At 38.9% G+C, this 24,682-nt stretch overlaps 1 protein-coding gene across 4 annotated transcripts in view; it reads left to right on the forward strand.

Moving 5' to 3' along the window:
• mink1 (misshapen-like kinase 1) overlaps positions 1 to 24,682 on the forward strand; it is a 52,436-nt gene that overhangs the window by 24,281 nt on the left and 3,473 nt on the right. For 2 of the 4 annotated variants that reach the window (XM_079815318.1, XM_079815321.1), the window contains exons 12-30: positions 5,402 to 5,512; positions 6,243 to 6,329; positions 8,469 to 8,645; positions 8,725 to 8,886; positions 12,981 to 13,247; positions 13,418 to 13,497; positions 13,592 to 13,695; positions 14,329 to 14,423; positions 15,972 to 16,120; positions 16,247 to 16,367; positions 17,273 to 17,389; positions 17,541 to 17,652; positions 18,074 to 18,229; positions 19,710 to 19,853; positions 21,656 to 21,790; positions 23,186 to 23,286; positions 23,808 to 23,957; positions 24,133 to 24,292; positions 24,508 to 24,647. In XM_079815318.1, coding sequence (XP_079671444.1) covers positions 5,402 to 5,512; positions 6,243 to 6,329; positions 8,469 to 8,645; positions 8,725 to 8,886; positions 12,981 to 13,247; positions 13,418 to 13,497; positions 13,592 to 13,695; positions 14,329 to 14,423; positions 15,972 to 16,120; positions 16,247 to 16,367; positions 17,273 to 17,389; positions 17,541 to 17,652; positions 18,074 to 18,229; positions 19,710 to 19,853; positions 21,656 to 21,790; positions 23,186 to 23,286; positions 23,808 to 23,957; positions 24,133 to 24,292; positions 24,508 to 24,647 — 2,568 coding nt within the window. The remainder of the gene's footprint in view (positions 1 to 5,401; positions 5,513 to 6,242; positions 6,330 to 8,468; positions 8,646 to 8,724; positions 8,887 to 12,980; positions 13,248 to 13,417; positions 13,498 to 13,591; positions 13,696 to 14,328; positions 14,424 to 15,971; positions 16,121 to 16,246; positions 16,368 to 17,272; positions 17,390 to 17,540; positions 17,653 to 18,073; positions 18,230 to 19,709; positions 19,854 to 21,655; positions 21,791 to 23,185; positions 23,287 to 23,807; positions 23,958 to 24,132; positions 24,293 to 24,507; positions 24,648 to 24,682) is intronic. The other 2 variants (XM_079815320.1, XM_079815319.1) reach the window with 2 other exon arrangements.

Raw genomic sequence — 24,682 nt, forward strand, 5'->3', positions numbered from 1 at the left:
CAAATTATTATGGATTATTAATTTTCCTCTTCCCTGACATCTTTGAAATAGAGAAATGCGTGTAATTTTTCAGATCAGAACCTCGTCCCCACCCAAACCCCTCTACTGTCGACAAAATCTCACTCGGAACTCAGTGCAAAACTTGAGAGCCCTGTGTATATATACACACACACACACACACACACACACACACACACACACACACACACACACACACACACACACACACGGTAAGGTTTTTCAAATGTTTTTAAAGAAGTCTCTTCTGCTCACCAAGGCTGCATTTATTTGATCCAAAATACACCAAAAAAGCACTACTATTGATATATTTTTTCAACAGTTTAAAATAATGTGTCTTATATTTGAATATATTTTAAAATGAAATTTATTTCTGTGATTTTTAAGCTGAATTTTCAGCATCATTACTCCAGACTTTAGAGTCACATAATCCTTCAAAAATATTTTATTTTTATTTTTTTTATTTACTTTCTATTTCAGATGAATGCTGTTCTTTAGAACTTTCTATTCATCAAAGAATCCCAAAAAATTTTTTACACAACTGTTTTCAACACTGATAATCATAAATGTTTGTTGATCATCAGATCCTCATATTAGAATGATTTGTGAAGGATCATGTGACACTGAAGACTGGAGTAATGATGATGAATTCAGCTTTGATCACAGGAATGAATTACACTTTACTATATATTCACATAGAGAACAGTCACAACAGAACTGTCAAAATATTACAGCTTTTTTTTGTGTATTTTTAATAACATAAATGCAGCATTGGTGAGCAGAAGAGACTTCTGTAAAAACATTAAAAATCTTACCATTCTCAAACTTTTGACCGGTAGTGTGTTTGTATATTAATCCTGGTAGGATTGAGCTATGAGGAAGTGCAAGTTTACTAATACTTTGTTCAATTTGAATAAATTAATTTGCTACGTTTTTTTGTTTTGTTTTTTGCGTGATATAGGTCTTAAATTTAATTCATAATGGTCTTAAAAAGGTCTTAAAAAGTCTTAAATTTGATTTGGTGAAACCTGCAGATACCCTGCATCAGAATTGTTAATATAATTTAGTCTCGCCATTTTTAAATGAAGACAACTGTGTGTCGAGCTTCAGGATGAGACGCTGAACATTTAAATTTCATTTGCGGCAGTTTGTGCGTCAGAGTAAGACTAACTTGTGTGTGCGTGTGATGCGCAGTGCTCGTGCTTACAGAGCTGTGCGTTTTCACTGACTTGCGTAATTTAAATTTCACACTTTAATCATATTTATAGCTCTTAACTTAATAAAACAAGCTGTGTTACTATGATGAATGATTACCTCAAAATGTAGATCTTTATTTGCGATGTACTTTATCTGAATTAAATACAAACTCATCTCTCGCTTTTGCTCAAGTCCCAGTAATCAGTCCTTTGTGTGCTTTATAGGTTTAAATTGCCTGGTTTAAATAAATTTCGCCAAAGAAGAAAATTTTTAAAAGCAGCCCTACTTCGTGTTACGATATCATCTCGCTTACGAGAATTTGAATAATTGTAATGTGACGATTGGGGTTTTTTTTTTAAACAGCGAATTCGGGTGATGTTAGAGCTGATCTGCGCATCTCTAATATGTGTGTGTGTATGTATGTATATGTGTATGTATGTGTATATATATATATATATATATATATATATATATATTATATTATATTATATTATATTATATTATATTATATTATATTATATTATATTATATTATATTATATTATATTATATTATATTATATTATATTATATTATATTATATTATATTATATTATATTATATTATATTATATTATATTATATTATATTATATTATATTATATTATATTATATTAATTATATTATATTATATTATATTATATTATATTATATTATATTATATTATATTATATTATAATATAATATAATATAATATAATATAATATAATATAATATAATATAATATAATATAATATAATATAATATAATATAATATAATATAGTTGTATTAAATAGTTGTATTAAATAGTTAAAAAATCATACATTGTGATTTCTGGGGGGGTTTTTTTTAGATTATGTCTCTCACAGTGGACATGCACCTATGATGACAATTTCAGACCCCTCCATGATTTCTAAGTGTATTTTCCTCACTGTATATATAATATATAATATACACAATACTGGGCAAAAGTCATAGGCATGTTAGTATTTTCACCAAAAAAAAAATTTTTAGGCCAGTTATTTATATCTTTTGCTGTAGTGTAGGAAATATCAGTTTACATTTCCAAACATTCCTTTTGCCATTCATTTTCATAATCCCGTGAGATTTTTTTTTTTTTGTATGCACAAGAAGTCTGACAACAGCCGGGTATTCTCCACACGAGTCTCACCATCAGTCCATCTGGGATTACATGAAGAAGAAAAAAAAATAAAAAAAACATTGCTGCAGTTCTTCTGGAGAAAACAAAACAAAACAAAACATTTTTGGGGGTGGAAATTCTTAGGTGCCTAAGACTTTTGCACTACTGTGTATTAGGGCTGCACAATTAATCAAATTTGTAATTGTGATTACAATTACGAATGCCACAATTATGTAATCGTTCAATAAAATGTAATCACAATTACAAAAAAAAGTACACTTACATTATTATGTAATATTATTGTGTACTTAATGTGTTTTTTTTTTTCTTTCTACAGGTTATCTTAAGTTTTTCCCCATTGTTTTTATTTTTATTTTTAGTGTAACATTATAATACCATGCATATATTTAAAGAAACCAAACCAATGTATATTTGACTTTTGAGGTTTAATGCTATAGAATAATCACAATTAATAATCGCAATTACAATTTCAAGGGAATAATCGTCAATTATGATTTTTGTCATAATCGTGCAGCCCTACTGTGTGTATATATCTATATCACCATTCAATACACAGAGATGATTTTCTTTTTTTTTTGGCCATATCACCCAGCCCTATACACTTTTATGCAGCTTTTTGCAACCTTCCTTGAAGTGTAACAGCTCCAGTCTTTATTTACTGTCATTTATATTTAAAAACATGGTCAGTGTATTATTTTGGGTTCTACAGACAAAAGGTGATACAGGTTTGGAATGACATGAGTAAATAATGACAAGATTTTTGTTGTGACCTAATCATTAAAGTATTTTAGATTTGATCTCCTGTCCGTGAATGATGGACTGAACATAAATCAGAACACCTCATTAATTGGGGCTAAAAGAGGCTAAAAGTTTATATGAGGAGAACAATTTAGAATATTCAATGTTTGCCAAAAAACACGTACATCACAGCCAGAAGATTTACAGCAGTGTTTGTTGAAGTGCTGAACATTTTTCTCTTATCTGGAGCTGGTCTTCCTTCATTAGAGTGAATGCAGGGAGGTATTTGTGGAATTTTGTAAAGTACATGTAGGTGAATTTGATAGACAAACCGGGTAAATGGGTGAGAACTCTACACACATTGCAAAGTCAGACTTTTAATTGAATTAGTTTGAGTGGTAATTGTCACTGGATGACTGTGGAAGGACATGATTAGCATGATTGCCTGATTAGTCCTGCACTAGCTGAGATACATGGGGTGATGAATAGGCCACAACACAAAGGACTGTGTATTTGTTATGTACTGAGCATTATAAGCCATTATATTCATGTCCGCCTTTTTACACTAGGATAGATTCCCAAAATCAAGCCCCTCACAGCTAAGCCAATTAAATCAAGACCATGTGGGATCAAGACATGTTTGCTGGGGGCTATAGAATACGGCACTTAATTAACTATATATAGTAGGGTACAAAAGTCTGAGACCTCGTAAAAAATCGGACCAAATTTGCAATCCTTTTTTGAAGCAAACTAATATTTTGAGCTGAAATATATTTTCAATTGGTAATGCACTGCCATTCAAACGTTTATTACTTTTATTCAGAAAAGTTTTCAACATTGTCAATAATAAATGTTTCCAAAGCACAAAATCAGCAACAACTGAAAATAAAAAATCACAATGTTAGTGTATTTTTAATCAAGTGAATCAAGATTTAAAAATATATATTTTCTTTTGAAAACATGTAGTAAGCTTACTGACCACTCATTTTTAAATGGTAGTATATGATAGAATAAAATAATAATAATAATTGTTATTAATAACATTATTAGTATTTAGTTAATATTAATTTAACATTTTATATTTTATTAATATTTAACTCTTCTGCACTATTTTTAGCTCACTAATCATAAAAGTAAATTTGTCATTGATCAGTAGGATGTTCTTCCATTGAAGCGTAAGATGCTTTTCTCATCAAAAGTTTGGAAACATTACGTTTTTTTTTAAAAGTTCTCTTAATCTCACCAAGGCTGCATTTATTTGATCAAAAATACTGTAAAACACTAATACTAAATTAACTGGTTTCTGTTGTAAAATATTTTAAGATGTAATGTATTCTTGTGATGGCAAATCTGAATTTTCAGCAGCCATTACTTCTGTATTCTGTGTCTCATGATCTTTCAGAAATCATTCATCATGTTGAAAACAGTTTTAGCTGCTTTTTTATTTCCCGGAAATTATGATACACTGCCATTCAAAAGTTTTAGGTAAGTAAGATAAAAAAAAAAAAAACTTTTATTTAGCAAAGGCACATTAAATTGACATTAAAGACATTTATGAAATTAATAAATATTACAAAAAAAGTTCTATTTATAATAAATGCTGTTTTGTTGTTTTTAAACTTACTATTCATCAAAGAATCCAGAAAAAAAATCAGTTTCCACAAAAATGTTAAGCAGCGGCACTGTTTTCAACATTAATAATAATATGAAATGTTTCTTTAGCACCAAATCAACATATTAGAATGATTTCTGAAAGATCATGTGACACTGAAGACTGGAGTAATGATGCTGAAAATTCAGCTTTGCCATCACAAGAATACATGACATCTTAAAGTATTTTACAACAGAAACCAGTTATATATATATCATTTAGACATCATTATTAAAATCCCATAATTTCTCACGAACACACTTTGTCTTGCTATCAGTGGATATTTAAATTCAAATGAATAATTATACTGTTCAAAGTTACATACTGTATAGGCCATGTACAGGGTGACACCAGCACCATCTAGCCACTAACCGACTAAATACAGCACCGCAGTGCACTGACTCTCAAATATCACTATACTCACCCTCTCTCACCATAACTGTGCCCAATGTCTTAGTCACTTTTGCTTTCTCTCTTTTCTCTGGCTATGTTCACCATTCTCTCCCCCTTCATTTCCCAAAAGCATGAGATGATTTTTACCAACAGGAAGGCTCTCATTATTTCAGCCAAATATGTTTAAGTGACTCACACTCTCTCTCTATCTCTCATACACGCACAGCAACAGAGGAAGGAGAGAGAGATGGTGCGGCAGCAACAGGATAAAGCTCCTCACCGGAGACTCGATGACATGAGACGAGAGGAGGATAGGAGGATGGCAGAGAGAGAGCAGGTAACCAATCACAGCCACAGAACTGCAGCCAGCTGGCCAATCACAGCCTAGCGTGGGTGTTCCACTCAGCACAGCTCTGGCCCTGGAATGTCTGTAGAGTGGTTGCCATGGCAGCAGGTTCTCAAACGCAGTGTGTGTGTGTGTGTGTGTGGGTGAGCCGTGTGCAGCCCTACATTCAATACAATTCAAACTGACAGAATCACAAAAGACCAATCAGCATGAATTAGTGCACAGTGTGTCAAAGGACACTCTTCAAAACGACCTCACATGTACATGCCTCACATCACACTTCCTTCAGTTTTCCTCCTCTAAATGACAGGAGAAACACACGCATAGCCAACACATTCCTCAGAGTGACAGGAACTACTTGTAAACACTCGCTGCGTGCCATTTTAAGATTATGAAAGCGGCGTGACGTTACAGCTCTACCGCAGTAAGGGAATGAAGCATGTGGAACAAATCTCTTCACTCTGTCGAGGTGTCTTCAGCCATTTTAAAAAGCCCATCAGAAACACTTCTTTTAAAATGTCTGCCTCTATCTTCAGAGGCTGCACAGACAGGTGTATCTGTCCACTCCCTCAAATATCTTTTTATTCCATCCTTTTGGTCCAGTCTATTCTGATCCGTCTCTTCCTTCTCCTCCTCCTCCTCCTCCTCCTCCTCCTCCTCCTCCTCCACTGTTCCCCATTTCTCTCTCTCTCTCTCTCTCTCCATCCCTCTCTCTCTGTAGGAGTTTATAAGACATAAGTTGGAGGAAGAACAGCGGCAGTTAGAGATACTGCAGCAACAATTACTGCAGGAGCAGGCATTGCTAATGGTAACACTCCTTTCGTTCTTTTCCCTCTGTCAGTCCTCAGACAGTTTTGATGCGTCTCATGTTACAGGACCCCACGATTATGCTTGAATGATCAGAATCCTCCTGGTTTCAGAATCGGAAGAAGGGTTTTGAATTGTTCTGGAGCAGGGGTCTTTAATTATTGTTTGGTCTTCAACTAATTTTATGGAATTTTGCATTAAAGAAAAATACAGTAAAAGAAAGCTAGTGTTAAAGGGTTAGTTCACCCAAAAATGAAAATAATGTAATTTATTACTCACCCTCATGCCGTTCCACACCCGTAAGACCTCCGTTCATTTTTTAGATATTTTTGTTGAAATCCGATGGCTCAGTGAGGCCTGCATAGCCAGCAATGACATTTCCTCTCTCCATTAATCCACTAATGTACTAAAAACATATTTAAATCAGTTCATGTGAGTACAGAGGTTCAATAATAATATTATAAAGCGACGAGAATATTTTTGGTGCGCCAAAACAAACAAAATAACGACTTCGTGATGGCCGATTTCAAAACACTGCTTCGTGAAGCTTCGGAGCGTTATGAATCAGCAAATCGAATCAGCGGCTCGGAGCGCCAAAGTTATGTGATTTCAACAGTTTGGCGGTTTGACACGTGATCCGAATCATGATTCGACACACTGATTCGATACACTCTGAAGCTTCTTGAAGCAGTGTTTTGAAATCGGTTATCACTATACAAGTCGTTATTTAGTTTTTTTGGCGCAACAAAAATGTTCTCGTTGCTTTATAATATTATTATTGAACCACTGTACTCACATGAACTGATTTAAATATGTTTTAGTACATTAATGGATCTTGAGAGAGGAAACGTCATTGCTGGCTATGCAGGCCTTACTGAGCCGTCGGATTTCAACAAAAATATCTTCATTTGTGTTCCGAAGAAGAACGGAGGTCTTACGTGTGTGGAAAGGCATGATGGTGAGTAATAAATTACATTATTTTCATTTTTGGGTGAACTAACCATTTAAGAAGCTTAATGAGTAAATGTTTCATTGTCTATTCTAAATTAATACATTTAATTTAAAATTATTTGATTAAAAAGACAGTAAAACAAGTTATACTGTGAAACATCATTACACTTGTAAAATAACTTATTTTACATGAATATATATTTTCATATGTATTTTTTTTTTTTGTGATCAAAGCTGAATTTTCAGCATTCATTCCTCCAGTCTTCAGTGTCACATGATCCTTCAGAAATCATTCATATGCTGATCAAGTAACATGTATTATCATTATCAATGTTGAAAACAGTGCTGTTGCTTCATATTTTTGTGGAAACAGTGATGCATGTTTTCAAGATTCTTAGATTAATAGAAAATTCAAAAGAGCAGCATTTTTTTGAAATAGAAATCCTTTGTAACCTGATCAAAGTCTTTACTGCATTTAATGCATCCTTGCTGAATAAAAGTATTAATTAAAAAAACAGAACGTTTGAATGGTAGTTTTTCTAAATGAAAACACAACACTAAAGTATAAACGTGATTTAGACCCCTGTTCTTAAACATGAGAACCTTTGCTGAAGTGAGACTCATCAAACGTGACTCGTGTGTGTCTTCACAGCTTTGTGTGAGTTTTATTTAATATAACATTTAAAGGGTTGATTTGATAATTTTTGATCATATATTGCTTGGATTAGTTTCATTTTAAATTTACAATTTACAAGGTCAAAATATCAAAAGAAAATACAACATGGCATAATTACACACAATAATTACATCACTGTGAACCCAATACAATAAGGCTGTTTTACATATTGTTCAATTACTTTAAATTCTTGATGGAAGAATTGTACAACTAACGGAAATGTTTTTCTTTCATTGTTTAGTTGTACAATAAACACTTTGTACCTTGTCAAAATGTTCAAAGAATGTGAGCCATGATCTTTAATAATCTAAAAAATAATGTAATTATGCATGAATTCATAACTATTTCACTGGCATGTTGGGAAGGGGCGTATGTTTTCATATTTGTTTGTGTTTGCGCATATGACAGTGTGCTGTTATGTGTTAATTATTTCCTGTGCCTGCAAATTGCAGTGCAATGACTTCACATTTTGCTATTTAATAAGTTATTAATTGTTTGTTCATGTGTGTGTAGGAGTACAAGCGTAAACAGCTGGAGGAGCAGAGACAGTCGGAGAGACTTCAGAGACAGCTGCAGCAGGAGCATGCGTACCTCGTCTCTCTGCAGCAGCAGCAGCAACAAGACAAGAAACCACAGATGTACCACTACAGCAAGAACCTAGAGAACAACAAACCAGCCTGGGCTAGAGAGGTACGCTTGCATCCTGCTGAAAACAATAGTGCTCTGAAGTGAACCGTCACAATATCAATTCTCATGCTTTGTTTCTCAGGTGGAGGAGCGCAGTAAACTGAACAGACAGGGCTCTCCCAAAATCTGCACTACAGTCTCTGACACCAACATCCAGTCCCGTTCAGAATCAATCAACCAATCAGGAGCTTCACAGACTCCACCTATGCAGAGACCTGTGGAACCACAGGGTGGGCAGGGAAAGGTGTGCAACCTGTCATTTAATTCCCTCTGTAAATCAGTCAGATCTCAGCGGCCATATTCAGCTAGAATGCAGTGTGAATAAATATTTGTCAAGAATACTAAGATTAATAAGACTACTGTTTAAAATAATAATCCATCCATCCATCCATCTTCTTCCGCTTATCCGGTGCCGGGTCGCGGGGGCAGCAGTCTAAGCAGAGATGCCCAGACTTCCCTCTCCCTAGACACTTCCTCTAGCTCTTCCGGGGGGACACCGAGGCGTTCGAAGGCCAGCCGGGAGACATAGTCCCTCCAGCGTGTCCTTGGTCTTCCCCGGGGCCTCCTCCCGGTTGGACATGCCTGAAACACCTTCCCGGGAAGGCGTTCAGGAGGCATCCGGAACAGATGCCCGAGCCACCTCAGCTGTCCCCTCTCGATGTGGAGGAGCAGCAGCTCTACTCCGAGTTCCTCCCGGGTGACTGAGCTTCTCACCCTATCTCTAAGGGAGCGCCCAGCCACCCTGCGGAGAAAGCTCATTTCGGCCGCCTGTATCCGGGATCTTGTCCTGTCGGTCATGACCCAAAGCTCATGACCATAGGTGAGAGTAGGAACGTAGATTGACCGGTAAATCGAGAGCTTCGCCTTACGGCTTAGCTCTTTCTTCACCACGACAGACCGGTACATCGACCGCATTACTGCAGAAGCTGCACCGATCCGTCTGTCAATCTCCCGTTCCATCCTGCCCTCACTCGTGAACAAGACCCCTAGATACTTGAACTCCTCCACTTGGGGCAGGAACTCTCCACCAACCTGAAGTGGGCAAGCCACCCTTTTCCGACTGAGGACCATGGCCTCGGATTTGGAGGTGCTGATCCCCATCCCAGCCGCTTCACACTCGGCTGCAAACCGTCCCAGTGCATGCTGAAGGTCCTGGTTAGAAGGGGCCAACACGACAACGTCATCTGCAAAGAGCAGAGACGAAACCGTGTGGTCCCCAAACCTGACACCCTCCGGCCCTTGGCTGCGCCTAGAAATTCTGTCCATAAAAATTATGAACAGAACCGGCGACAAAGGGCAGCCCTGCCGGAGTCCAACATGCACCGGGAACAAGTCTGACTTACTGCCGGCAATGCGGACCAAACTCCTGCTTCGGTCATACAGGGACCGGACAGCCCTCAGCAAAGGACCCCGGACCCCATATTCCCCCAGCACCCTCCACAGGACGCCGCTAGGGACACAGTCGAATGCCTTCTCCAAATCCACAAAACAAATGTGGACTGGTTGGGCAAACTCCCATGAACCCTCCAGCACCCTGTAGAGGGTATAGAGCTGGTCCAGTGTTCCACGACCAGGACGAAAACCACACTGTTCCTCCTGAATCCGAGGTTCCACTATCGGCCGAATTCTCCTCTCCAGTACCCTGGCATAGACTTTCCCGGGGAGGCTGAGAAGTGTGATCCCCCTATAGTTGGAACACACCCTCCGGTCCCCCTTCTTAAAAAGAGGGACCACCACCCCGGTCTGCCATCCCAGAGGCACTGTCCCCGACCGCCACGCGATGCTGCAGAGGTGTGTCAGCCAAGACAGCCCCACAACATCCAGAGACTTGAGGTACTCAGGGCGGATCTCATCCACCCCCGGTGCCTTGCCACCGAGGAGTTTCTTGACCACCTCGGTGACTTCAGCTTGGGTGATGGACGAGTCCTCCTCTGAGCCCCCAGCCTCTGCTTCTTCAATGGAAGACGTGACGGCGGGATTGAGGAGATCCTCGAAGTATTCCTTCCACCGTCCGACAACATCCCCAGTCGAGGTCAACAGCCGCCCATCGCCACTGTAAACAGCGTTGGTAGGGCACTGCTTCCCCCTCCTGAGGCGCCGGACGGTTTGCCAGAATCTCTTCGAGGCCAGCCGATAGTCCTTTTCCATGGCCTCACCGAACTCCTCCAAGGCCCGAGTTTTTGCCTCCACAACCACCCGGGCTGCAGTCCGTTTAGCCTGCCGGTACCTGTCAGCTGCCTCAGGAGTCCCACAAGCCAGCCAGGCCCGATAGGACTCCTTCTTCAGCTTGACGGCATCCCTTACTTCCGGTGTCCACCACCGGGTTCGGGGATTGCCGCCTTGACAGGCATCGGAGACCTTGCGTCCACAGCTCCGAGCAGCCGCTTTGACAATGGAGGTGGAGAACATGGTCCACTCGGACTCAATATCTCCAGCCTCCCTCGGGATCTGGTCGAAGCTCTGCCGGACGCAGGAGTTGAAGATCTCTCTGACAGGAGACTCGGCCAAACGTTCCCAGCAGACCCTCACAGTACGTTTGGGTCTACTGAGTCTATCCAGCTTCCTCCCCCGCCATCGAATCCAACTCACCACCAGGTGGTGATCAGTTGACAGCTCCGCCCCTCTCTTCACCCGAGTGTCCAAGACATACGGCCGCAGGTCAGATGAAACGACCACAAAGTCGATCATTGACCTACGACCTAGGGTGTCCTGGTGCCATGTGCACTGATGGACACCCTTATGCTTGAACATGGTGTTCGTTATGGACAAACTGTAACTAGCACAGAAGTCCAATAACTGAACACCACTCGGGTTCAGATCAGGGGGGCCGTTCCTCCCAATCACGCCCCTCCAGGTTTCACTGTCATTGCCCATGTGGGCGTTGAAGTCCCCCAGGACCCCGTGGGGGAAGGCCCGGCCACCAGGCGCTCGCATACGAGCCCCAACCCCAGGCCTGGCTCCAGGGTGGGGCCCCGGCTGCACCGTACCGGGCGACGTCACGGTCCTTGTTTTAATTTTCTTCATAAGGGTTTTTTGAACTGCTCTTAGTCTGACCCGTCACCTAGGACCTGTTTGCCTTGGGAGACCCTACCAGGGGCATATAGCCCCGGACAACGTAGCTCCTAGGGTCGTTCGGGTACTCAAACCCCTCCACCACGTTAAGGTGGCAGTTCATGGAGGAGTAAAATAATAATATAAAATTAAAATAATATATTAAAATAATAATATAAAAATAATGAAATCATTGAAAAATAGCACAAACAGAGAATACAAGAACACATCTGTGTGAGTCTCATGGACTCCACCAGCTTTGGAATGATAAAATTTGAAAGCGAAATGGGTGGCTGTAGACTGTATGCGAGTTAGTGTCTTATGTTTAATGATATGGAAATGCAAATACAAAACAATATATTGATTTTTTTCCTAAAGACATGTTTTATAAGTGTACATTTCAGTAATTGAATTGTGATGTACACTATCGTTCAAAAGTGTCTGGTCAATAACAGTTCTTCTTATTAAAAACAGCTAACAGTTACTCAAAAAACAATTCTTACTCTTATTGTCCTATTATTTTCTTCTTGTCATGCTGCTTCATATTTTTATGGAAACAGTGATAATTGTTTTCCTGTTTCTTTAATGAATAGTAAGTTCAAAAGAGCTGCATTTATTTGAAATATAAATGTTGTTACATTAAATATTTCTTTACTATAATTTTTTTAATAAATTTTATACCTTAAATTCTTGGGGAAAAAAAATCTTACTGACCCCAAACTTTTGAAGAGTAGTGTACATTTAAGGTTTTTTCAGCAAATATTTATTTTTGGTTATTTTTATTAATTAAATGTCATCATAATGTACTTTTATTTTAATTGATTAATATTAGCCATAAAAAAAGCCTTGATAAGAAAAAAAGACCATGATTAGCAGTAGGATTCCATCATTTCTATTCTTTAATGCATGCTCTGGCTAACACTTTACTCTCTGTTCAATGATTTTCTTTCTTTTCTTTTCCTTTCCTGTGGGGCCCACTCGCTTCCTGTTTAATCCTCCATCATTTTTGGGAACATCCTCTTCACTTGCATATCCTGCACTGGATCTTCTACCTTGCTGCCCAACCCCGATGGCCTGTAAACTGCTTTACTAATTTCCGCTCTCTAAAACACTCTCTCTAAACCCCTTTTGCAAAAAAAAAAAATCCTCACTTACCAAATAAAAATCTAACCTTGCCCAATTGGCCTAACTTTTTCCCTCCCACTTTCCTTTTGGCTTACGTCAACTTACTTTTTTTCTGTCTCATCTCTTATCCTGTCCTCTTATCCTCCCTGCAATCTACCGTAGTTCCAGATGGCCCACCTGGTGCCATTAAAACCTTACGCCGCGCCTGTCCCTCGCTCTCAGTCTCTTTGCGATCAGCCCACTAAGACCATGTCCGCCTTCCCCACCCAGGATCCCTCTCCCACACCCACACCTCGTCCTCTACACTCCAGAGAACTAGTCCGTCAAAACTCTGACCCCACCTCGGAGACCCCTGCCCCCCAGTCTCGACCAATGAGAGACGACCGGGGACCCTGGATCCGTCTTCCCGAGATTGAACAGCCTCCTAAAGTAAGACAGAATAATGTAAAAAAAATATATAATAATTATCTCAGTTTTTGTAAAACTCATTGGGATTGGGCACTAAAACAGCTTGTGCAAAAAAACAATGTAATTAGTGATTTATTAATATCATTGTGATTTAATGTATAATTTTCCCATAATTCTTCTCTCCCCCCTAGATTCCTCAGCGAACAGCCTCCATAGCCACTGCACTGAACACAAATCTCTCCTCCGGTATCAGACATCCAGTCCGAGCAAGGTAACATGCACACACACACAAGCACATTCAACTGAAGTGACACAAATCATATGACCGCACTGACTCCTGCACCATGTGTTTTTTTCCATGTCAGTAATCCCGATCTGAGTCGCAATGAGCGCTGGGAGAGAGGAGACAGCATGAGCATCATGTCCAACCTTCCACAGACCGGCTCTCTAGAGAGACACCGCATACTCAGTGAGTGTTGTGTGGGTCATGTTTTGCCAAAATTGCCTCCACAAATAGTAAAACCTGAAATCACCAATGATTTCAGGTTTGCTTAAAGGGTTAGTTCACCCAAAAATTCAAATTCTGTCTTTAATTACTCACCCGCATGTCGTTCCAAACCCATAAGACCTTTGTAAACTGCGAAGTAGACTGACACATGCTAGAACTAAGTTGTTAAATTAAGTCGCTATTTTTGTATGTTTTTGCGCACAAAAGTATTCTCGTCACTTCATAAAAATAAGATTGAACCACTGGAGTCACATGGACTATTTTAACTGTTTTTACTACCTTTCTGGGCCTTGAAAGTGTTAATTAAATAGCTCTCTATGGAGGGATCAGAGAGCTCTTGGATTTCATCAAAATTCCACACAAATTAATCAATACATGTTCACCTGTCCTGCAGAAAAGCAGAATTACGAGTGTGTCTGTGCTGGGGCAGATAATTGTACTTTCACACGAAATCTTGGTGGGACTGCTTAATAAACGTGAAATGGCTAAATCTGACAACTCCATTTGGGAACATCTGGGGACATTAACAGTTGAAAAACAGGGTTTGTCTGCAGCAGTTATAAAGTGTATAATGTTGTTGGCGGTTCATTTCAGGCTCGTCCAAGATGGATTCCTCCCCTACCCTCTCTCATGATGGCCGACACAAACCAGGAGAATCACGAACCTCATCAAGGCCCAGCAGGCCAGCGGTGAGAGGCACACACACACACACACACACACACACACACACGTAAATAAGAGTTGCATGTTAAAATACACGCACTCATGCACATAGTTCCAAATCATTTGCCTGTGTCTTGTATAGAATGAACACACTCTGCCCTCCTCTAAACACTAACCTCTGTTCCTTACATTTCCTCCTCTCCCTTTATCCTTCTCATCACTCTCTCCTCACATAAATCTCTTTTCCTCCCTCTTCCTGCCCTCAGAGCTATAAGAGAGCAATAGGAGAGGTCAGTTCCAGTATCTGTGTATCAGCATGAGTATCAGTCTGTATCGGTGTATGTTCTTGCATGTTTACATTTTCTCATGATGAGGCTAAATGTCAAATTAATGTTGTGTTTTTGCATTACATGCTGAAAATGATGAATAATAAAAATGTAATTCTGGTTAATCACTGCATAAATCGCATAAGGTTTAAAATATAAAAATATTAATCTGTCAGTCGAGTAAATTGAACTGTGCGTGAAATGCTGATGAATTAATCAAGGGAATCAATAATAATCTCATATACAATACTGTTCAAAAGTTTTGGGGTCCATGCTTGTTTGTTGTTTGAAAAACGTATACAGTATGTTAAAAAAAAAATATATTTCAAATAAATGCTGTTCTATTGAAGTTTCTATTGAAATAATCATGGAAAAAGAAATAATGTTTTCCACAAAAATATTAAGCAGTACAACTTTTTTTAGCATTGATTATTTGAAAAATGCAGCAAATCAGCATATTAGAGTGATTTCTGAAGGATCATGTGACACTGATTACAGAATTAAATTACATGGAATTCCTGTATGTATTATAAATGATTAAAATAGAAACATTTTGATCAAATAAATGCAGTGTTGGTGAGCATAAGGGACTTCTTTCTAAAACATCTTACCAACATCAAACTTTTGAACAGTACTATATATTTTCTGACAAAGGCATCCCAATGAAGAGAGTTCAGATGAGTAAAGGCAGATGAGAAAAGCATTAAATAGACAACGAGTGTCTACATCAAACCATTTTGCAGTCGAGTCTTAGAGATATCACCCCCTAAAAAATGGCATAATTTTCTCACCCTTATGTCAATCCAAACCTGTATGATTTTCTTTCCTCTGTGGAACACAAAATAAGAAAGTGATAACAGAATGTTCATTTTTGGGTGAACAATCCCTTTAAGAGCTGTTCAAAGAGGACGCTCTATGTACACATCACAGACCATTGCGTAGCCGTATCGCCTCACTATTTTTTTCAGAAATCTCTGTCCTGTTTTCAGCTGAGCACAGTCCACAAACATCAGCGTCTGTAGAAGGACAGTCGTTTGTATAACCGCATTCACCCTCCCCAACCAAGATCCCATTCCCACACCTTCCACACTCCAGATAGCTTTTGAAAGACTGAATGCATGATCAAAATCTTATGGTCCGACTCAATCTGGGGAGATCCAATGTTAATGTAATGGTGACTCTAGATGCGAGATGTGATGAAATGTTGCTCACTTGCCTGTTGATTTCTCCTTTATGTGAATGTGTCAGGACCATGGTCTGTACTCTAAGGAGCGGGCAGAGGAGCAGCCGCGGCCCCCGCTGAAGGCTAATGACTACTCCTCTTCATCAGAAAGCAGCGAAAGCAGTGAAGAGAGTGAGAGTGGAGAGGGAGCAGAAGAGGAAAGCCCTACTGATCGGTAGGAGACAATGATGTGTGACGTTTTCACTGTCAGATGCAAAGTCTGTTAATAAAATGTCTGGATGATTTTTTTTTTTAAATGTTTGGTTTTCATTTTTTTTTTTTTTTTTTACCTTTGTATCAGCCCACGTGATGCAGATTCTGACTCTGTAAACACTATGGTGGTCCATGAGGAGGAGGAAGGTGAAGGAGGAGACGAAGAACGTGCTGGAGGATACGGAGACCAAACCATGCTTGTACAGAGGGTAAGATGTGTGTAGGGGTGGCCGATATACTGGTAGACACGATTAACCGGTAGAAATGTGTCAGCCTGTAGAGATTTTGGACTATTATCGCTGTTACGCTCAAGTGACGTTGCTGTACTATGTGGTAGTAAAGTGATTTTAAACCGCTGAAGTGCAGTAAGCAGCAAAACATAACTCATTCCGCTATATGCGTAGGCTGTCAGAGATACTGTTTCTCAGCACTGTCAGAGAACGCGCACATGAAGCCGCTGCTCATAAAGCGCATGAGAACTGAACTGAGTGCTTTTTGCTGACTAATTGGGCTTGAACGGTTAAATACATATACTCAAAGCGACCGTGTCTATGCAAGTAAACAGTCATTTATGTCTTAAGTGTACATAAACAATTGAGAAAGAAAATACCCAAGTATATTGGATCCATGCATTCCGTCTTAAGCCTGGGACACACCACATAACCTTATTTAAGGTTAATAACTAACTATATTGTTATAAATATTAACATGAAATAAAATTACTCATACCGTGATATGAGATTTTGGTCATATCACCTATCCCTAGATGTTTTTGTTTTTTGTGTGTGTTGTACTGGTTTTACCTAGATTATTATTATGAGGACATCCAGCTGTACCTATAATTCAAATGGCTAAATAAACCCACTTGAACATTATTATTATTTTTTTTTAAATAACAAATGTATGAAGTTTTCTGTGTGGGTTATGTTTGGGGAGTGGTTCACTACCTACAGTTTGAAAGTTTCAATCACTAGTTCCCCTCAATGCCTTTGTGTGCATGTGTAAAAAGATGGTTTTACTGCTTTTGATGGACGTTTTTTTCCTATGTGAAAGCAAGTTCACCACTAATACCAGTGCCAATATGTGTTTGTTTCGTTGTGTTTGTTTTTGGCAGACTCCAGAGAAGCGTAGTCATAATGGATACACCAACCTGCCTGATGTGGTTCAGCCTTCCCACTCTCCCACGGACTCGGCCTCCCACTCTTCCCCTGGGAAAGACTCTGCCTATGATGTGAGCTCTGCCCACCTAACTTTTAAATCTTCATTCTCTCCTCCATATATAATTTTATCATGTTTTCTTACTTTGTTTGAGTCATTAACAGATACACTGAACAAGATGTGTGTAGTTGATTGGTTAACTCAGATCATGCAATCAATTTCAGTATCAGTCCAGGGGATTGGTAAAGGCCTCTGGAAAGTCCTCTTTTACTACCTTTGTGGACCTAGGAATGTACCAGCCATCAGGGGGCACAGGAGATAACATGTCTGTTGGAGGTACGGTATTAAATTGACTGACAATTACTGGGTATTTGTTACAGTCTCACATGAACTGTCCCATAAATGTACTCAAATAGCATTAATCGTTTGGCATACAAGAGGTCATTGTACTATAAAAAAAAAATATATATATTAAAACCAAGCTGCCAAAACGACTTGTTTTCCTCTTCCGTCCGTTTGTGACGTCACACTGCATATTTGCATTTGACTGCCTCCACAACACTTCAACTCCTATTTTATCCATTCATAGTAATATTAATGTACAGTCTTTGTATAACTGAAGTCTTTGAAGTATGTCTTAAGAACTGATCATCTGCGATCATTGCTTGATTGTTGTGAAGCTGCTGCTGACAGATGGCTCAATCACTCACTGCTGTGCTTCTCGGTTCTCTACTTGTGTCGTTTGTGGGTGATGTAGGTCTGGGCTCTCGTTTTGAGCAGCTGAAGCTGGAGGTGAGGAAAGGCTCTATGGTCAATGTCAATCCCACCAACACTCGTCCAGTTAGTGACACTCCTGAAATCCGCAAATACAAGAAGAGATTCAACTCTGAAATCCTCTGTGCTGCTCTCTGGGGTAAGAACTGAACAAGGTGTGTGTGTGTGTGTGTGTGTGTGTGTGTGCGTGTGTGTGTGTGTGTGTGTGTGTGTGCTTGCCGGTGTTTGCAATACTAACTTAATACATTTTTCATGACGGTTTCTCAGCTGTCTTTTTTTTTTTTTAAGTCGGCATGAAACAGATGTGATAGTCTTATCTTCCCTATTGTGACATTTATCTGAGTGAAACTGTGTGGCCAGACTTGATTTTGTTCATTGGACATTGATTGGGTGGTTGGATCATTGTCGTTTGCCATAGCTGTGATTTCATGTGGGTGACAGGTTGTTTATTGCCTTGTACCAGTAAACGCGTCATCAGAGAAGAAAAGTCGTTACAAGAGGGAGGGGAAGTTATTTAAGGATTACAAGGGCACATGCATTTAAAAAAAAAAAATGTGCATGGATAAATGATTTTTAATAAATACTGCAATATTCAATAAAAAAATAAGAATTGTCCATTTTGATATCATGGTGACTTTAACAATTTAAAGCTGAAACGATTTTCAGCGTACAAAACAGTAGCGCATCGAGAGCACTTTCCTTAAATGTCCTTGATTTCAAGTAGCATTGGGTCAGTTTGGGTAATTTTAGCTCGTTGGCCTGTTTGAGTGGTTTATTTCGAATTGTAAAAAATTCAGGCACTAAGCATTTTACATGGGATTTGGTAGTGAAGTTATTGTATGAAGTGTGCCCAATTTGGAACGCTGATGAGAGCGTCTCAATGACCCTTTCTAATTTTAGTCTCAAACCCTTGAGTACCAACTGTTCAAAATCGTATGCACATTTTCGCTAAAACGTTTGAAGCAAGTGTCCTATAAACAGAACCATTTCCTCTGGTCCTGTGGTGATGCCAGTGCAACAACTGATTTCTGCCCTCGCCCTCGACTTTCTGCCCATTTGAAATGTTTTGCCCAAATCTTTTCCAAATGAATCCTGCTGTCATCAGCTTGTCAATTGGCAGTGAAAAGTTATTTACAGTATTTGGCACAAAATATGAGTTCATACAGGAAGTATGGCTATATCTGTGCTGCACTTTGGTTTACTGATATGAACTTTCGGTTGTCATTGCCTTAATTCCCTGAATGTGCAAGACTAGTTTGGTGGCAGTGCCACCCACTGGCCAAAGTGCATAACTTGGCATAACAAAGTGGAATAACTTGGCATAGGGTCATGTTTTTAGCTCCAAACATTGCTATTGGCCTGGATTTCAAGTTACACCATAAAGTGTTCTGCCGTTTTGAACAGTTTATTTATTTAACAGTGTTTTATTTTGTTTCTGCTACTCCTACAGATACTGATAGTTTTGATAAACTGCAATAGTTTTGGCTGCATCTAAACTACTTTAAATTCAATGTAGCCCTTAGCTTGACAAGCTATATTTTCAGATTAGCTCCCCAAACACTGCCTGTGTGCATGTTATAGGTCATGAAGGTGTGTGTTATAACTGTTTTTTCTGTCAGGTGTGAATCTGCTGGTAGGCACAGAGAACGGTCTAAAGCTGCTGGATCGAAGTGGCCAGGGTAAAGTTTATCCACTGATCAACTCACGCAGGTTTCAGCAGATGGACGTTCTGGAGGGGCTGAACCTCCTCATCACTATATCAGGTTACACAGACTTATTCATCACTTTATACATACTAGAGTTGTTCCGATTCCGATACTAGTATCGGAAATATCACCGATACCACAACAAATTCTGGCATTGGTATCGGCGAGTACTTGAACCCATGTACCGATCCGATACCATTTTCTTAAACAAGACCTAAGTTAGTTAATATGACCGCTAGCTTCGCCTAACTGCTGCACGGTTCTTCTTCGATGCTCAGAATGCATTGCAAACACAGGAAGTTGTGCTGTGTTGCCACAAGCAACCACTGTTTAGAGCAGCGAAGAAGAAATGAAAAAGCGTTAGCACTATGGCTGCGTCCCAATTCACCTACTTATACTACGTCCTAAAAGTATGTACTCTTTTTGTGAAGAAAAAGTACATACTTTTGAGTGTGTAGCAGGAGAGTATGCTTTGGGACATACTACTTCGTCACTCTTACGGGAGTCCCGTCACCGTTTAAACTACCCTGTCAATCATCGTCACAGTTCAAATCCCCCACTTTCAATTTAATTTCCTACCGTATCGGAGAGAAATGTAGTCGCTCGTTGATCTGCCTTTCGTGGGTCTTTAGACTCCTCTCATGTGTTTGCAAAGTTAATGGCCAAACGTATCATTCCAAAAGTTCTCAATGCTGCTGAAGGAGAAATATAATGTGGATAATATTGAATAAATATCTTTTCGTCAGGTTAAATACTGATAATTGCTCACTCAAACCACTTTATCTAATTCTCTCCACTTAACCGTCAGACTCGCGTAACCGTCATGTTTGTAGTTTTTTAAACACTTTTTATCCGCGTTTGTAGTTCTAATCGAATCCTCGTCCATCTCGCAATGGGTTGTGGGCAATATCAGCCGTTAGAGTGCGCATCGATCTGCACTTCGGATTCTGACCGGAAATAGTAAACCATCCGGGAATCTTTGGAATACTTTTTTCAACATACTAAGATTTGGGACATACTAATTCTTTTTTCGAATACTATTTAGTACGGATACAACAGTAGGATAATATATTCTGTACATTTACACACATTTGTGTGTTCGTGTCCTTATATAGTGACCATAGACTGTAGAAACGCACATAGAGGTAGAGAAACTGGGGGAGGACAAAGACAGCGAGCGAGTGTCACAATCCACAGATCGTCATGTATAGCGTAAGGATCTGGCAAAATCTCACCATTGCTGAGAGTACGTTTTTTTATATAATCGGCACGGTCGGAGGTACTAAGGCTTCCCACGTAATCCATTGTCAAATATTTTATTTACAGTTTAGTATTTTGTGTATATATGTGCAGTCATGAAATGTGGCAGGTCGTAAAGTAACGTAAACAAGCTTAACGTGAATAAAAACAAATTCGCGCTGTCCAGTAGATGCGGCTAGTACATTACTAGCCTAACATGATCATTCATACATGTATCACAGCAACACTGCAAAATTAAAGACAGACAAACAGATCCAACTAAAATCACGTTTTATTGAGTTAGCAGTTATATACAAACAATAAGGAAAGCTTCAATACTTAAGGTTGTTGCAGTAGCGGACCAGCTCAGCGATCTGTCTTTCTGCCTCCAGGATGCGCACGCACCCTGTAATGTTTGTAAACAGGAAACCCGTGTATGGGATCAGTACTCGGTATCGGCCGATACCCTGAGCCCAGGTATTGGTATCGTGAAGGGAAAAAGGGTATCGGAACATCTCTAATACATACATGCATCTACTCATCCCTCTGTCAGGACACGTGGTTACATCAAGCACACCTTCATTTAGAGGATCTTCATGTTCAGTATCTCTCTCTCTCAGGCAAGAAGAATAAGGTGCGTGTGTATTATCTGGCCTGGCTGAGGAATAAAATCCTCCATAATGACCCAGAGGTGGAGAAGAAACAGGGCTGGACCACTGTAGGGGAAATGGAGGGCTGTGTCCACTACAAAGTGGGTAAGTGTACAATTAGACTGCTAAATTATAGAAATGCACCGATTATAAAATTTTTCCGCCGAAATGATTCAGAATCTGCAGAGACCGATATCAATAGTTTGATTTTCTTAAGGAAAAAATCTCTCCTAACTAAAGCTGTAAACTATATAGGGAATTTTATAGTATTATAATGTATCATTTGATTCATTACTGTAATAGAGGTTAAAATTAACAACAGCTGTTATATTCAACTGGTATTTATTTTCAGAAATAATAATTACAGAAATAAAAACTTGAATGTTTGTATGCAACTCAGTTGCACATAAGGTAGTTTTCATAAACACTTGTCTTCATGGCAATTTTATTCAAACATACATATATATATATATATATATATATATATGTGTATGTATATGTATGTATGTATGTATGTATATATGTATGTATGTTTGAATAAAATATATATATATATATATATATATATATATATATATATATATATAATTAAAAGTAAACAAGCTCCCCTGTAGTGTTTTTTGATAGCTAACTAGTGAACTGTGAACCTTGGATAATTTTCCTGAGGTAAATGCAATGTTAAGTGGCATTGTTCACAAGATGTTTTATTGAGTGATTAGATGAGACATGATTATTGAGTGATTAGATGAGACATGATTAATGCTAAGTTGTACTGTATCTTTAAACATATCTTTTGATGTTCAAGCATATTTTTGCGTTTGCTATAACGCGTATTAAGTGGAAGAAAAGACTCACGCTCCACACTGCCGCTTGAACTGAGGCGCTACAGTGACATTTAAGAGCGTCAAAAATAATACATTTATTGTTTGAATTCCGTGAGATAAACTCTCCGCTTTCACATTCTGTACATTTTGTTTCCTATCAGAAGTAACAAAGCACAAACCTCTTCGTGATTATTGTATGGGAGGCATAATTACCTAAACAGCCTAATGTTTGGTCTTCATAGTGTCAAATAGAGCCTGCTTTTATGTTTTGACTGATAATGTGTTATTGTCACGTTAACTTATCCAACACAAGAAATGTTCTTTCTACAAAGTATGAGAATGAGTCTGGCACGTTTTTCCGCCCCTATTTGATTGACAATATAATAAGCCCTGATCATTGGCCTTTTTTTAAACAATCGGCTGATAGTGAAATAATTGCTTTTATCGGCCAATACTGATTAATGGCCACATAATATTTACTATGTACTCAACACAATGTGAAATATTGAGAGTGTACACTACTACTGGCTAGTGGCTAACCAAAAAAGACACATAGGCTAGTTCAGAAGACCTCAGACAAGGTCATTTTATCATTTGACTTTGACTTTGAACTCCTACTCTTCTAAAGTACTTCATGACATTTATTATACATGCTGTGAACATTTTATTTTCCCAGTGAAATATGAAAGGATTAAGTTTCTGGTTATCGCTCTGAAGAATGCGGTGGAGGTTTACGCCTGGGCTCCCAAACCTTACCACAAATTCATGGCCTTCAAGGTAGACCACAAGTTTGTCTTAATGACAGATTGTTTCATTTATCATGTACTCGACTTGCATGGTGTTTACTGGGCATTCCAAAGTAAAAAAAAAAGTTGGGGTCAGTAAGTTGTTTTTTTGTTCAACATATTACAATGATTTGTCATGTGACACTGTGATGATAAAGATGAACTTTTAGCATAATGTCTCCAGTTTTCAGTGTTAAAATAGAAATCAGTAATTAAAAAAAGTATGATGCTATTTCAAAATATTAAAAATTTTTCTGTATTTTTGATCAAATAAACAGACTTGGTGAGAGCACAAGACTTTTTTCTAAAAATCTTACCGACCCCAACCTTGTAAATGGTATTCTATAATGCATGTAAAAGTAATAGAAAGTAGCAAGAGCCTTCCAATATTACAGCAAACCAGACAAACACTGGATTGAATCTTTTGCAAAATTAGTTCGTTTATCACTGCACATGATCTTTGTAATGTGCTGTAATTTTAGCCTCTACTCATTCGTATGTCTTTCTTCCCAGTCATTTGGAGACCTGCCACATAGACCTCTGTTGGTTGACCTCACAGTAGAAGAGGGTCAGAGGTTAAAAGTCATCTATGGGTCATGTGCTGGCTTTCATGCCATTGATGTTGACTCTGGAAACAACTATGACATCTACATTCCTGTACATGTGAGTTACGCTGTCATATGCACCAAGATTTTTCATAAGAATACGGAAGATTGCACCGGAGCGATCTGTGATTTGTTGATCAATTGGCAAATGAAGAAAGTTTAATGTACACTTACAGAGAAATTAATCTTCTTTTGATTTGTGTTCCTCTCTTTCACTCGTGCTGTTGCGGTAGATCCAGTCACAGGTGACTCCTCACGCCATTGTATTCCTGCCCAATTCAGATGGGATGGAGATGCTGTTGTGTTATGAGGATGAGGGTGTTTACGTCAACACATATGGACGCATCATTAAAGATGTGGTGCTGCAGTGGGGAGAAATGCCCACATCAGTGGGTGAGTGTGCACACACAGACATATTCTTCTCACTGCAGAATTGCGAAAACAGTCCTGTCTGAATAAAAGCACACAAGCCGTTTAAAAAACGCAAATTATCCAGCAGAGGATTTTGCTGCAGTAGATTTGTTTGTTGCAGATGAACCTTAGAGACCGTACTAATGAAGTTAATGATAAAATATTCTTATGTTTCTGTATTTGTGTTTTGCATATAGCCCACATCTGCTCTAATCAGATTATGGGCTGGGGAGAGAAAGCCATTGAGATCCGTTCTGTTGAGACGGGACACCTGGATGGAGTCTTCATGCACAAGAGAGCTCAGAGGCTTAAGTTCCTGTGTGAAAGAAATGACAAGGTGATGCTTATTTTCTGTTGATATTTTCTCTCTCT

This window comes from Gobio gobio (genome assembly GCF_949357685.1).
Source record: "Gobio gobio genome assembly, chromosome: 4".
In the NCBI taxonomy this organism is placed as follows: Eukaryota; Metazoa; Chordata; class Actinopteri; order Cypriniformes; family Gobionidae; genus Gobio; species Gobio gobio.